The sequence below is a fragment of the Carassius auratus genome, linkage group LG49B (assembly GCF_003368295.1).
Source record: "Carassius auratus strain Wakin linkage group LG49B, ASM336829v1, whole genome shotgun sequence".
Lineage (NCBI taxonomy): Eukaryota > Metazoa > Chordata > Actinopteri > Cypriniformes > Cyprinidae > Carassius > Carassius auratus.
In genome coordinates, this window is record NC_039301.1 from 531,988 (window position 1) to 546,309 (window position 14,322).

Genomic DNA, 14,322 nt, shown 5'->3' on the forward strand with positions numbered 1-14,322 from the left:
TGTCCCTCTCTTCAGAAGAACACCTCCTCCTCATCCTCACACAGGTCTGTGACTCCTCACACAAACAGCTTCTGTGTCTTTAACTCTCAGCGCGAGGACAATGAAGACAGGAGCTGGACAAGTCTGAAACATTACATGTAAAACATACTTTTAACAGTTACCACTTCAACAGCCTCAAAATAATTATGCTAGTCTTTACTACACAATGCCGTTTCCTTTAGGAGACAAACATACATTCAGTTTAACCGCGAAAAAAAAAGACAAATTCACATGAGCGTAACCGTGACCATAACCGTCTGTTAACGCCTCAAAGAGAACAGATAATGTAAAATCTTATGTAAATATGACAAAATACATTCACAGACGTTATATTAAAAGTACATCCTCCGTTCAGTAACGTTACATGAGGCAGTTAAGACCTCCGTGTCCGAGGCGAAAACCGCGTCCGTTTTTTTTATATAACGTTAGATATAACGTTAAGCTCCTTTGTTTCCGCCTTTCATAAAACCTTCCGCCTTTCATACAACCGGGTAAACAATAAAAGATAACTTTACATTTTGAATATTTAACGTTACTTACCATAGTCTTTCACTCGCTTCTCGCTTCTATCACGCTGAGAAAATGGCGGCTGCTCGCACTGGAGAGACGTACGATTTTGACGTGACGTGCGTGCTCTCCTTCACGTCCGCGTCCTCAACCCACCCCCGCTGGGTTAAAAAAGATAGTTATTTTCAACCCAAACTTGGGTTAAAACATCCCAAAGTCCTATCCAACGGCCTCAACCCAGCAGTTGGGTTGAAAAAACAACCCAGCATTTTTTAGAGTGTATATTAATAATAAGTGACGTGACATTAAGCCAAGTATGGTGACCCATACTCAGAATTTGTGCTCTGCATTTAACCCATCCAAAGTGCACACACACAGCAGTGAACACACACACACTGTGAACACACACCCGGAGCAGTGGGCAGCCACTTTTATGCTGCAGCACCTGGGGAACAGTTGGGGGTTCAGTGCCTTGCTCAAGAGCCACCTAAATCATGGTATTCCCGGCCTGAGATTCGAACCCACAACCCTAGGGTTAGGAGTCAAACTCTCTAACCACTAGGCAGTTCTTGGGTGCTTTTCCCAAAAGCATCGTTAGCTTACTATGGTGGTAAGCTCTATTGAACTCTATTGGTAATGCATTGTTGTTTTGGAAAATGCATCCCTGGGTAGTAATCTGGATTACGTCATCAGATTCCATAAACTAAGTACTTTTTCTGAATTACATGATTACATTATTCACACAATGGCAGAAAATTATTCATAATTGATTGATTCTTTCTAATATCCTGGGCTCGGAGCCCTCTCTCAGGACAGCACACCAAATATGATTACTATTTTCTCAATCCGATAATATGTAAGTGCAAACTTGTGAACTTTTGATTCTGGAAGTCTGGACCAAAATATTTTCAAACCTGTAAGGCTTGGGGTGTGTAATGGCATTGTTGTTTTCATGCTTATTAATGCTTGCTCGTATATTTTTCTTTATTTATTGTCAGTCAAACCCCTTAAAATATAATAATTACTTGACATATATCTGAGGAAGTTAATGTTTCAATAATCTAACAGCACAAATAAATAAACAAATAAATATTTCTATTATTAGTATTCAACTCTCAAGTGTTGAGTATTTTTTATTTTATTTTCATGATTTAATTAATTATGAGCTTTTTATCAACTCACAAACCCGCTTCAGTTCTTATATTAAGCCCAGTTTGGGAAACCAAAGCATGTGTTTAATGCATTTTATAATGCTTAATATATATATAAAGGAGTATATTTTCTTTCATTTTGCTTTTTTCTATATCAATATGGTCTGTTTAATGATAAGTATAAATCAACTTTGATTATAAGTAATCTAAAGAGCAGTGAGAATACATGTAATACATGCAGTAGTAATGCAAGTGTAGTAATCAGGATGCAGTATTTCTGCAGTTATGAAAGCTGTTGTGCTGCTTCTCTGTAACTTGTGTTCATAGAGGGACCTACTTTAACGATCTAAATGCAAAGTGTAAAGCCCATGGCACAGGTGCACTCAGGGTGTGTCCAAATCCACTTTTGCTATTTTAACGACGGAAAAACGGTTGGCGTGCACAGGCACATGGTCAAAACGTGTTGTCCCAATTCTCTTAATGAGTAATGGGTGTTTTTTGGGCGTAACGTGCTGTAATGGTGGTGGCAGCCCTAGCTTAAATTTTTTAAGAAAATGTTCGGGGACCAGACAAGATAAATCCTGCTAAATTATGTTAACCCAGGATAGCAAAAACTAAGAAACCACCTGTTACAATAATAATAATAAATAGTCCAAGGAACATTTCACAAGAGAAATTTATTCCATAAGTCCATGAAAGAAAGAAAAAAATCATCATGACAAAAGGTCATAAAAAAAACAAAGTTCACAGCTTTACACTTAACAAGTGAATTTGGCAATTGACGTGTAGAAAACCGCATCATTAAGTAGGCTACTGATCAGGTTTGCAAATGTGAAGGATGCTGAGGTTGCACATCGTCGTCAGACACTAGGACAGGAGGATAAATGGGCAGCTTTTCGTTGGATATTTCACCCATATAGACGGTCTGGAAGCGTTACGCTTAAGTTTAGTCAAACTCTATGCTGCTCAAACATCACTTACAGGGAACAATAATCCAAGCAGCCGTAATTTCTCTCTTCACTGGAATCCATTAACTCTGAAACATGCACCTGTAAACCTTGCAAACAAACTTTGATGACGCGCCTCTCTCAGGTACGTCACATCTCCTTTATATGTTCCATCCTTCCGCTGTTAATTGAAAACTCCGCCCCAATCATTCCATGTGAAAACGAATGTAAACTAAAAGATACGGTGGCCGAAGTTTTTCCACTGCCACACTCTCCCTCCCTTGAAGAAAACAACCCATGGTTGTTTAAAAGAAAGAATTTATTAGAAACCTAAAAATTCTTCTTCCTCATCAGAGGCTTCTTGAAACAAGTCAAGGAGTTTTTGTGTTTCCTGGGAGTCCAATTCCTCGGCAGTTGGAAAACTCATTTTTAAATTACAGACATGTGCTGTATGGACATCTTCTCCGGTGTCTTCCAGGGCTATATTATATTTCAGAGGACCCAGCTGCTTCAGAATAAAATTATGTTGTGCACTGGACTGTGGGAAGTTATGTAACCATACACAATCCTTGTTCTTAAATGTTAAATCTCTTCTATTTTTGTTGTTGTCAATTTTTCAGTTGTCTCAATTTTGCTTTCCTTCTGTTTTCTTTGGCTTGGGCTTGTAAGTGATGAAGATGATGGATCACATCGTAGGTAGCAGCGTCTGGGGTTAAATTAGCCCCATGAAGCGTCTTGTCCATTGGACCTTAAAGATTTCTGCAAAGCTGAAGCTCTGCTGGGGACAGTCCAGTGGTTTCTTGTATGGCTGAATTTATGGCGATTCGAAACTCAGGTAAGAACTGGTCCCACTTCTTGTGATTTTCATCCACATAAGCTGAAATCATATTCTTGAGGGTCCGATTTACTCTTTCAGTAATGTTGGTTTGCGGATGGTATGCTGTAGTCAGTCAATTTTCACACAGTTCTTTGAACACAGAGGAGACAAACTGAACACCCCTGTCTGAGAGGAGATAATCTGGAACACCCCATCGAGTCAGAACTTCTTTTCTGAAGATAGAGGCAATATTCTGGGCAGTGGATTTGCGCATGGGGAACAACTCAACCCATCGGGAATAATAATCAACAAACACAAGCAGGTACTCATTCTGGTTTGTACTTCTTGGTAGTGGTCCAATGATGTAAACTCCCAGCATTTGGTTTGGGTGAGTGGTAGTGGTTTGCTGCAGTTTCCCAGCAGGCTTTTGATTGTCATGTTTTATTATTTGACATTTCACATTTTGTATGTTTTGTAGATTCCTCCATGGCCACTAAGAGGACTGGAGTGGTAGTGCTGCAACAGACAGGGCCGAAGATTACTGGGTACATACACTCGATAGTGCAACTGGTTATTTGGTAGGTAAGTTTTCTGATATAATTTGTCCTCAATAACTTGCACGGTTCTCTGCAACTGCTTTCAATAGTTTTGTAACCTCAGGGTCTTTGTGCTGTTCCTCCCACAGGACAACATCTGACAATGGCATGTCTGACTCCTTGTGGCTGGTGTACAGACTGCAGCTCGAGATTGGTGAAGACCTAGATAACGCATCTGGGGCTACATTGAGTTTCCCTTTTCTGTACTCAATGATAAAATCACATTTTTGCAGTCGCAGATGAGTCGGCTGGTGATGAGTCGGCTGGTGGTTTTGGTGGAACCCATGACCCATTGTAGTGCAGAGTGGTCAGTGACAACTGTGTAGAGTTTGTGTTCCTGGTAGTGTTGCCATTTTTCCAAAGCCCATATGACTGCCAGACAGTCAAGTGAGGCACGACTTTAACTGCTCAAATGCTTGTTGGTATGGAGTTGTCCATTCAAACCGATGTGCTTTCTTTTTTAGTGAGTTGAGGGCTATCCTTGACAATTTCGGGACAAACCGATGATACCACCCAGCCAGTCCAAGAAACCTGACTTAAATCCTTCAGGTTTCTAGGTGCGGGGTAGGCATGAATGCCCTCAGTCTTACATGGGTCTGCTGAAATGCTGTAAATGCTTACAACATGTCCTTGGAAGGTGCTTTCTTGAAGACAGAACTTGCTCTTCTTCAAATTAATAGTTAGACCAGCAGTCTCCAATCTGCGGAGGACAGTCTGAAGGTCATGAATGTGTTGAGTGATTGAAGGTGAGTGAATGATTATATTGTCTATATAGACAAAGAATATTTTTCTCCTTAGTTCCCCCAGGACTGTTACCATAAGTCTCTGGAAAGTGGCCGGAGCATTTTTGAGACCAAACGGCATAACATTAAACTGAAAGAAACCTGCAGGAGTGATGAAGGCAGTCTTGGCTTTGCAGTTGGGATCCATTGCTACCTGCCAATAACCACTGTTGAGGTCAATAGTAGAGAAAATAGCCGCTCTAGAGAGTGACTCCAAGATTTCTGTAATGTTTGGAAGAGGGTAAGCATAACTTTTAGTCACAGAATTAACCTTTCTGTAGTCCACACAGAATCTAAGTTTGCCATCCTTTTTGGGTACCAAGACCACTGGGGAGGCCCAACCAGAGTGGGATGGCTCAACAAGTCCTTTCATCAACATCTCCTCAAGCTGTTCCTCCATGGAAAGTTGCTTAACGGGACAAACAGTATGGTTTTTGCTTAATGGGTACCTGACAAGTGGTATAAATGTGGGGCTGCAGAACATCAGTGCGTCCAGTCTGGAGAGTACATACCTGAGGGTTGCTTTTCAGGATGTGGAGCAACTGTTGTTGGCCTTCTGGAGGTAAATGAGTCTCTTTTACTGCATTTTCAATTAAAATTTTTCCGTCCATAAGGTCAGGTGGGTGTATTAACAGTTGGGGGAATGGAGGTGGAACAGAACTCAACAGTGACAGATTCTGTGTGGATTTCTTCTGTTGCAGGTATTCACATTGGGGACCCACAATTGGCATACTGGCATTACCTGGTTGAAAGGGGTACTCTTTTGCAGGGGCAAACTTGAAAGAATATTTTTGATCTGAGACATTAAGTTTCATTCCACTGCAAGAAAATAAAGTCCAATCCCAGGACTACAGCATAGGCAAGGGCTTGTGATGACAAAACAACAGCAAGTCTTGGTCATGGAGTTGTATGGTGGTATTCATCCATCCTAATGGAATCTCTGCTTCTCCATTTGCTAAGTAGAGAGGACCACGAGACCATAGATGAAGCTGATCTGGTGATGTGAGCTGTTTCATGAGACTTTCATTAATGAGTGTGTAACTTGCCCCAGTATCAACAATGGCTTTTCCAGTCCATGCAGCAATGCTAACGGGAACAAACAACTGTTGAGGTACTGTCGTCGGAGCATTGAGGTTTGTGGAGGTAGAGGCTTTCTTGTTTTTACTTGGAGGCTTCTGCATTTCTGTAGCAGTAACGGAGTTGTTTAAAAACTGACCCCTTGTCTGAGGAGATGAATAGGGATGTTTACTGCTGGTAAATTGGTGTGCAGATGACTGAGGGGACGGTGGAGGGATATAGTGTGGACACTTGCCTGGAGGATGCTGTCCTTGGCATTTCCAGCACTGAACTGGGATTTTCTCAGCAGGTTGGTTTGAGGAGGGTCTTTGTGATGTGGGTGGATGTTTAGGGCTCATTCGACCTTCATATCGAAGCTGTTGCTCATAATCTTTTTCCAGTTGGTGTCCTAACTTGACTAACTACTCTACAGTACTCACCCGACTACGCAATTGGCTGGCAAGGTAGGGCTTGATGTTCTTAAGTATCATCTTAACAATTTCACCTTCAGTTAGATCTGCCTTCCATCTTTTGCAAAGGGCTCTGTAGGAGAATGAAAAGTCTGACATTTTGTGAAGTACAGTAGGGGTCTGGATCATCTGATGGTCTACCAAAAGTGGGAAAAGTTAATTTAATATAATCACTTTTTACGATAGGTGTGGGAAGAGGGGTTGAAGAAGTTGAAGGAATTGCTGGAGTATACACAGATGGCGTAGTTGAAGTAATGGTGCTGGAAATTTGTGCTGCCAATTTTTGTTGTTCTTCAATTTGATTTTTTAGATCCTGAAATCCTTTCTCCATCTCTTTTCTCAGCTCCTTTACACATGTGGATAACTGGTCATTTTGGGTGACATATTTCGGAAGTTATATAGTAATGTGATCATGGCTTGTTTGAAATGTGTGTTGAAAAGCTTTGATGTCCTGCTAAACTTCTGACTGGAGATCCACCATGAAACGCATCTCTACCACCCAGGTAGATTCCATCTTTTGGATTTCAGCTGTAATCATTTGCTTCATAGCTTTAATCAACTTATCCATTTCAGATTCCTCCTGTTGTTTGGTAGAGGTCAGTAGAGTGAAGACTTGACTCTTGTTATCCTCCACTTTTGCAGCGAGGTCAGTGAGTTGATTTTTGTTTTGGGTATAAGTGGCTTTCATTTCTTGGGTAAGATCATTCACTGTTTTTTCTTGTCTTTTCATGAAGTCAAATATATTTTCCCAGTTCCCTTGTACCTGAGAAGTAAACTTTTGAATTTCTTTTCGAGGAGTTGGTAGAGCGATGGGTAGGTCATGCTGAGAACTTGAAAGAGATCCTCCTTCAGATGATGTGCATAGTTGCATGTTATCCACTGGGGGTGCCCAGTTGACTGTGTGCACAGGAGTGCTGCCAGCCAACACAGGAGAAGCCATTAGCATACAGGACACAGGATGGATTGGCTGAATGGAACAGGGGTGTTATTCACTGCAGAGACATCAGGTGGAGCTACTGGTGGCATCAGAGGTTGCACTGCTGGAGGCCATAAAGGGGTTGAGATGTCTGGAAGTGATTCCATTTCTATAAAAGTGGATGGGGAAAGAGGGGGATTTGCCATGTGTGTTGTGCTTGTGTGGGTGAAACAAATTTTTGGCAGGATATCAGTAAAATGTATACTTAAATCAATAATTGTGTTCGTCAGTAATTTTAAGCACCACACTTTTCACAAAACAGCAATTTTACAATTTACAGAAATGGCTAGATAAAATATCCCCCCCCCCCCGAGACAAGTAGTTAACAACAACTCTACTGAACCAATTAACGTCCACAGACACAATTTATACAAGTTCCACAAAAAATACAGCATTGTTAATTAATACATTTCAATTCAACGGTTCAATAATTCACAAACACTTTCAAAATTCAAATGTTCACACACACAAAAAACTTCCCAATTAATAACACTCCCCAATTAATAGCACAGAGGTAAAAAAAAAAAAAAATTAACCCTAAACAATTTACCATAAGGTTTCAATAATTCCACAACAAAACAATTCACAACAAATGATCAAGTTTAAGTTTTCAGGTTTTTAAGTTTTAGAGAAATTTATTCCATAAGTCCATGAAAAAAAAAATAATGACAAAAGTTCTTAAAAAAAAAAAAATTTCACAGCTATTCACTTAACACTTAAGCAGTGAACTTTGTTTTTATTTGATCTTTTGTCATGATGATTTTTTTCTTTCTTTCATGGAATACACTTCTCTTATGAAATGTTCCTTGGACTGTTTATTATTATTATTGTAATAGGTGGTTTCTTAGTTTTTGCTATCCTGGGTTAATTTATAATTTGACAGGATTTATCTTGTCTGGCGCCCAACCATTTTCTTAAAAAATTTAAGCTAGGGCAGCCGCCACCGTTATAGTGCAATAAACCAATCAGAGTCCCTTTACAAGCCAGTTACGCTCGTGCCATGACAGATTTGCTATTTGTATTCTTTGGGTGTATGTCTGAGATTGACATCTAATAGACAAATCATGCTTTATAGACTTGATATGCCTGTTTTACACACGTGACTCAAACAGAACCAGGAAACATGAATCATTGGAGTTCTGGGAAGGAGAAACTGAAGTGTAGTTGAGCTGTCGTGTGTTGTGTGTCTCTGTATTTAAGCAGTAAAATGGCAGAAGCCAGAATTTCTCAGGATGAGTTCATGTGCGCAGTGTGTCTGGATCTCCTGAAGGATCCAGTGACCATCCAGTGTGGACACAGTTACTGTAAAAGCTGTATTGAAGGCAGCTGGGATCAGGAGGATCAGAAGAAAGTCTACAGTTGTCCTCAGTGCAGACAGACCTTCAGTCCAAGACCTGTTTTAGCTGGAAACACTGTGCTGGCTGAACTGGTGAAGAAACTCAAGAAGACCAAACTTGCTGCTGACTGTAATGCTGGAGCTGGAGATGTGCAGTGTGACGTCTGTACTGGAAGAAAATACAAATCTGTCAAGTCCTGTCTGGTGTGTCAGGAATCTTACTGTCAAACTCATTTCAACCGTCATGAGGAATTGTATTTACGTAAGCCACACAAATTGATTGAAGCCACTGGACGACTGCAGGAGATGATCTGCCAGAAACATGAGAAACATCTGGAAATGTACTGTATTACTGACCAACAATGCATTTGTGAGCTGTGTACAAAATATGAGCATAAAAAACACAAAACTGTATCAGCCGCAGCACAGAGGACAGAAAAACAGGTATTTAGCACTAGCAATCAATTTAATACTCAGTGTAGTGATCCAACAGTCAGATTGTTTTCTGTATAGAGCCACAGATTAATGGAGAAAAACTTTAAATTTGAAGCTGTACGTTTGTGTCAATTTCACTTTTATAATACTTACACTTGTAGTGTGAAACAGGTTTTGATATTTATTAATAGATGTACAATAGTGGTAAACCATCAATCATCCCTTCAAGAGTTTGAACCTACAGCTCTTATCAGTTCCACTTTTCCTGGATCCATCTGTTCATGATGATTTAGAGCCAGTAGTTTTCTGTGAGATTCACTATCATCTGTTTGTCCTGCAGAAGCAGCTGAAGGAGACACAGAAGACGTTCCAGCAGAGAATCCAGCAGAGAGAGAAAGATCTCCAGCAGCTGAGAGAGACTGTGGAGTCTCATAAGGTGAGTCTGGAGAAGAAGAGAAGTTTGTCTCCGTCTCAGTTCAGACTCACTGAAGCTGAATCACTGTGTGTCCTAACAGCGCTCTGCACAGACAGCAGTGGAGGACAGTGAGAGGATCTTTACTGAGCTCATCCGCTCCATTGAGAGAAGCCGCTCTGAGCTGATACGACTGATCAGAGATCAGGAAAAGACTGCAGTGAGTCGAGCTGAAGAACGACTGGAGCGACTGGAGCAGGAGATCAATGATCTGAGGAGGAGAGACGCTGAGCTGGAGCAGCTTTCACACACACATCACATCCAGTTCCTGCAGGTAACACAGATCTAGAAGAACAGGATCATAGTGGACTTGAGCAGACCCTGCTGTGACAGAGACTCACAGAGACACATTTCATGAGTCTCTTATTATATAATCATCAGTCAGACTCTCATCTGATCATATTTTTTTGAAAGAGACGTCACTTACAAATGGCTTGCAGCTCTGAAAATCTCTTAGGAATGTTTTCTCTGAGCTCTTTCTTCTTGAAGATATATTTAGCTGTCAAACACCACTTGTGCCACCAAACTTTACTGCCCTTCAAGGGTCCTTTTGAAATTTCTGTGTCTCTAATTCCTATAAAGTTGTAAATGTTCATTCTAATCTCTGCCTTTCCTGAGCAAATCTACTCCACCCTACAATCAGACTCCATTGATGTGGTTGAGCTGTTAGATGGACATTTATATTTTTAACTGATGTTTTATCCAAACTATTTCCTAGAAGGTTTACATATACTGTAAGTGGCAAATACTAGAATCTGCAGCTCTAATGTGATATAATGAATATGAATGAAAGTGCTGGATTGAGGTGAGTTACTAAAGATCAGTCAAGTCAACAAGAGCTGCACAAATCTGATGTTCCTGAAGGTTACTGGGTGGAGTGTGGAGCTCATGAGTTTGATTTCTGTTTTCTGTAGAGTTTCCAGTCTCTCTCAGCACCTCCTGAATCTACAGACGTAAATGATGATCCATTCGGCTGTCTTGTCTCTTCTGCTGGTCTGAGAGAATCTGTCCATCAGCTGAGAGACAAACTGGAGGATTTCTGCAAAGAGGAGCTCAAGAAGATCTCAGACAGAGGTAAAGTCCAGGAGATTCATCTGCTCTCAGAAACCAATTGATCATCATGAAGAACATCATATTAGAAATGTCTTAGGAATGGATGGAGGATCATGAGAATCACACTGTTCATGTCTGTTGATTTCCACAGTCACATTCACCAACATTGTTCCCAGAACCAGGAACGACTTCCTACAATGTAAGTCAGTAAGAAAACAAGCAGAAAACCTCACTGTGTGTGTTCATGTTCTACTTGTAGAAGGTGAAAGAAGAGTTTTATAACTGATGATGTAAATGATGATTAGCACTGATATCTGGTCATCTGTACTGAGACACTGATGATACACTGAACATAAAGAGTTCAGCTACATGAATCAAACAGATTCATAATTCCTGATTCTGATGTGTTTTATCTCCATCAGATTCCCGTCCGCTCACTCTGGATCTGAACACAGTGAATAAACTCCTATATCTGTCTGAGAGGAACAGAGTGATTACTGCCACTAACACAGTCCAGCTGTATCCTGATCATCCAGACAGATTTGATGTGTATGTTCAGGTGTTGTGTAGAGAGAGTGTGTGTGGACGCTGTTACTGGGAGCAGGAGTTGAGTGGAGATAAAGGTGTTCGTATATCAGTGTCATATAAGAGCATCAGCAGGAAGGGAACAAGTAATAAGTGTTCATTTGGATGTAATGATCAGTCCTGGAGTTTATTCTGCTCTCATTCCAGTTACTCATTCATACACAATAACACATGGACTGATCTCCCTGTAAAGTCCATCAGCAGTAGAATAGGAGTGTTTGTGGATCACAGTGCAGGAACTCTGTCCTTCTACAGCGTCTCTGACACAATGAACCTCATCCACACAGTCCAGACCACATTCACTCAGCCGCTTTATCCTGGGTTTGGTGTTTATAAAGGATCATCAGTGAAATTGTGTTAGAATCAGAATAGACTGACATGATATTTTACCCATAATGCTTTTAGTTGCATGATAAATCAGTAACAGTAGATGTTATAGAGTCTCTTCTTTTCTCTTCATGACATTAATACTGCAGCTGAAATTCTTTCACTGAAATAACATGTCAGAATAATGTGTGTAACAAATCTTCATATAGACAGTAACGTCAGTGTGTGTGTGAGTCCCGTTGAGTTATGATGCGTATCTGTCGTTTTCTCGAACTGTGGGTTTTTTCACACTTGGTCTCGTCCAAACCCGAGCTTGATTGCTCTTTGGGCAGTATAAGCAATTTATTGATTGAGTGATATATATAGTGAGTGTATGAGTGGAGCAGTGATGATACAGGAAACTGATCCAACACAAAATATATTTCTTTATGTACATAATTTTGTAGGAAATATTAAACATTATCATATATCTGGTATAAGTGTCTGAAATTGATTCTAATATACAGTACAGTGAATAATACAATACAAGCATCTCATACTACAGGTGCATCTCAATAAATTAGAATGTCATGAAAAAGTGTATTTATTTCATTAATTCTACTCAAATTGTTATACTTGTGTATTAAATAAATTCAATGTACACAGACTGAAGTAGTTTACTGTAAGTCTTTGGTTCTCTTAATTTTGATGATTTTGGCTCACATTTAACAAAAACCCAGCAATTCACTATCTCGACAAATTAGAATATGATGACATGCCAATCAGCTAATCAACTCAGAACACCTGCAAAGATTTCCGGAGCTTTCAAAATGGTCCCTCAGTTTGGTTCACTAGGCTACAGAATCATGGAGAAGACTGCTGATCTGACAGTTGTCCAGAAGACAATCATTGACACCCTTCACAAGGAGGGTAAGACACAAACATTCATTGCCAAAGAAGCTGGCTGTTCACAGAGTGCTGTATCCAAGCATGTTAACAGAAAGTTGAGTGAAAGGAAAAAGTGCGGAAGAAAAAAATGCACAACCAACCGAGAGAACCGCAGCCTTATGAGGGTTGTCAAGAAAAATTGATTAAATAATTTGAGTGAACTTCACAAGGAAATGAATGAGGCTGTGGTCAAGGCATCAAGAGCCACCACACACAGATGTGTCAAGGAATTTGGCTACAGTTGTAGTATTCCTCTTGTTAAGCCACTCATGAACCACAAATAAGGTCAGAGTCATCTTACTTGGGCTAAGTAGAACAAAAATTGGACTGTTGCCCAGTGGTCCAAAATCCTCTTTTCAGATGAGAACTTTTGCATTTCATTTGGAAACCAAGGTCCGAGTCTGGAGGAAGGGTGGAGAAGCTCATAGCCCAAGTTGCTTTAAGTCCAGTGTTATGTTTCCAAAGTCTGTTATGATTTGGTTTGCAATGTCATCTGCTGGTGTTGGTCCCTTGTGTTTTTTGAAAACCAAAGTAACTGCATCCATTTACCAAGAGGGTTTGGAGCACATCATGCTTCATCCTTCTCCTGAACAGCTTTTTGAAGACACAGGTTTCATTTTCCAGCAGGATTTGGCACCTGTCCACACTGCCAAAGGCACGAAAAGTTGATTAAATGACCATGGTGTTGGTGTGCTTGACTGGCCAGCAAACGCACCATACCTGAATCCATGGGGTATTGTAAAGAGGAAAATGAGAAACAAGAGACCAAAAAATGCAAATGAGCTATATCCAGTTATAATAGACTAAATATCATACGTTTTTAGTTGACTAAATCTACAGTAAATTTAGCGGGCTTGAATCTAATGGATTGAGTTACAGTGCTGTAATGGCAGGACACAGACAAGCGTTATAGATCTAATTGCAAGCTTTTATAAAAACACAGTGTGGTCAAAATAGGCAAGGTCCACAAATAGGAAAAATAGGAATATCCAAGGGCGAAACTGAATCGTAATCCAGAAACGCGCAGTGTTCAGGGCAGGCAACAAACAGTTCACAAAACACAAGGCACCGGTCCAAGGGCAAAATCCAAAGGGGCAATCCAAAGTAAAAAGATAAAACAGGACAAAACAAAAACAAAACAAAAACAAGGCAATAGCATGAAACAAGGCAATGACAAGGAAAATGCTTAGTAGAGTTCGCATCAAGTTCTGTTTGGCATGGCTATGCTAATATGGCTGCCAAACAGGAAGTAACCATAGAGCAAGCAGAGGAAGCATTAACAAGTCAAGTCAACTTTATTTATAAAAAGATTGTGTCTAAGCAACTGAACAACATTAATTAGGAAAACAGTGTGTCAATAATACAAAATGACAGTTAAAGGCAGTTCATCATTGAATTCAGTGATGTCATCATTCATCTCAGTTCAGTTTAAATAGTATATGTGCAATCATTTGCAATCAAGTCAATGATATCGCTACACATGAAGTGTCCCCAACTAAGCAAGCCAGAGGCGACAGTGGCAAGGAACCGAAACTCCATCAGTGACAGAATGGAGAAAAAACCTTGGGAGAAACCAGGCTCATTGCTAGTTTAGTCTCTGACCAGACTGAACCAGTAGTTCAATTCCAGGCTGCAGCAAAGTCAGATTGTGCAGAAGAATCATCTGTTTCCTGTGGTCTTGTCCCTGTGGTCGTCTGAGACAAGGTCTTTACAGGGGATCTAGTTGTCCGGGTCTCCGCTGTCTTTCAGGGCTGTAGAGTAGAGGTCTTCATGGGTCCAAAAATTAATGTCCGAACCCAAAAGAGACCTGTAATGTACTAGACCGAACCGACCTGAACCGGTCTAA

The 14,322-nt window shown here is 40.4% G+C and overlaps 1 protein-coding gene and 1 long non-coding RNA gene across 2 annotated transcripts; both read left to right on the forward strand.

Annotated features, from left to right (window-relative positions):
- Nucleotides 1-3,315: 3,315 nt before the first annotated feature.
- On the forward strand, nt 3,316-7,308 carry LOC113068762 (uncharacterized). Its single transcript, XR_003279595.1, has 4 exons — nt 3,316-3,479; nt 3,610-3,783; nt 6,807-6,868; nt 6,939-7,308. It is a non-coding gene; the product is annotated as an uncharacterized LOC113068762 (long non-coding RNA).
- A 1,157-nt stretch (nt 7,309-8,465) lies between these two features.
- LOC113068722 (E3 ubiquitin/ISG15 ligase TRIM25-like) lies at nt 8,466-10,923 on the forward strand. Its single transcript, XM_026241550.1, has 2 exons — nt 8,466-9,121; nt 10,897-10,923. The coding sequence occupies exons 1-2, from the start codon at nt 8,549-8,551 to the stop codon at nt 10,921-10,923; spliced, it is 600 nt and encodes a 199-aa protein (XP_026097335.1). The 5' UTR covers nt 8,466-8,548.
- Nucleotides 10,924-14,322: the final 3,399 nt, after the last annotated feature.